Source organism: Loa loa (assembly GCF_000183805.2).
Source record: "Loa loa unplaced genomic scaffold supercont3.2817, whole genome shotgun sequence".
Classification (NCBI taxonomy): Eukaryota; Metazoa; Nematoda; class Chromadorea; order Rhabditida; family Onchocercidae; genus Loa; species Loa loa.
The window spans coordinates 73-1,210 of NW_018110995.1; the positions used below are offsets into that span (position 1 = coordinate 73).

General features: G+C 32.8%; 1 protein-coding gene across 1 annotated transcript; it reads right to left on the minus strand.

Annotated features, from left to right (window-relative positions):
• Window positions 1–620: 620 nt before the first annotated feature.
• Window positions 621–883, minus strand: LOAG_19191 (hypothetical protein; the record flags this gene model as incomplete). Its single annotated transcript, XM_020451844.1, has 1 exon — window positions 621–883. The coding sequence occupies one exon, from the start codon at window positions 881–883 to the stop codon at window positions 653–655; it is 231 nt and encodes a 76-aa protein (XP_020304348.1). The 3' UTR covers window positions 621–652.
• Window positions 884–1,138: the final 255 nt, after the last annotated feature.

The following is a 1,138-nucleotide window of genomic DNA, read 5'->3' on the forward strand; positions in this document are numbered from 1 at the left end:
AATGATGTCCAGAATAATACCAGTATAACAATGGGCGAAATTTGTAAGTAGTAACGTAATGAACTGGGAGAAATATGAAGAGTGTGTTGTGGGAGGCTGAGTGCCGACCGATAGAATTGAATGAATTGATGTTAGAATTTCTTATGGTTTATATAAGGAAATGTGTGAAGAGAAATTTTGTAACAATCATTAGAAATTGACAATAGTCTCACAGCTACAAAAAATTTACATACCAGGCATAAGATTGGTTTTATAGATAAATAGGAAATTACAGGAAATTATTTTGTGAGATGTACAGCTTCCTGAAGCAGTATGCAAGATTTGTGCATAAGATAAGGCTTTTACAAATTGTAGAACGAGACAGGTAACATTTTTAGACGATTTGAAGATTAGATAGTTAAACTTATGACTATTTGGATGAGTAATTCTGCGATACAACTATTTCGGTTTTTCCGACGCTTCCGACTGAGAGAAAATTTTAGGTTTAGGGGATGTAATTAAAAATATCTATTTGAATTGGTTGTTTAATAAATGTATTTTGTCTTTGTTAGTTTTTTAGTGAGGTGGCTAAATCGATTTCAGTGAGCTTGTACGATTTGAACGTTTAATGCAAGATAGATGAAATATGGAACAGAATAATTCTAATTTCACTTTAATGATAATTATTACCAAACAAATTACGAAAACGCAAACGCCAGAAGTGATGAATCGCCAATGCATCACAAAGTTGTCCAATTCTTCTTGTATTAGTTCGGTCATTTTGTGGACTCCATATCCGATTTGTTCTGATCGGTACTTTCTTGGTTGATCTCTTCCCAGATATTCCGTTTAGCTTGCTAATTGCTGTAGGTCTGTTGTTGTGGTAAAATTTCCAGCTCAGCATTTATTCTTTCAATTTTAAAGTGATCGATGATGTTACTGGTAAATTTTATTGACTTCAATTCGTGGTTGTTCGATTTGCAAGGTGCAATTTGAAGACTTCCATTGATATATTTTGCGATTATGTTGTCCCTTTGTAGTATTAGATTATTGCTACAGTAGGATTATCATGCAATATCCACTCAATAAGTGTTAATAAATTATTACGGTTACGGCAGCTATTTTGATTGATTTCATTAAACCTTTGTTGAAATTGTTC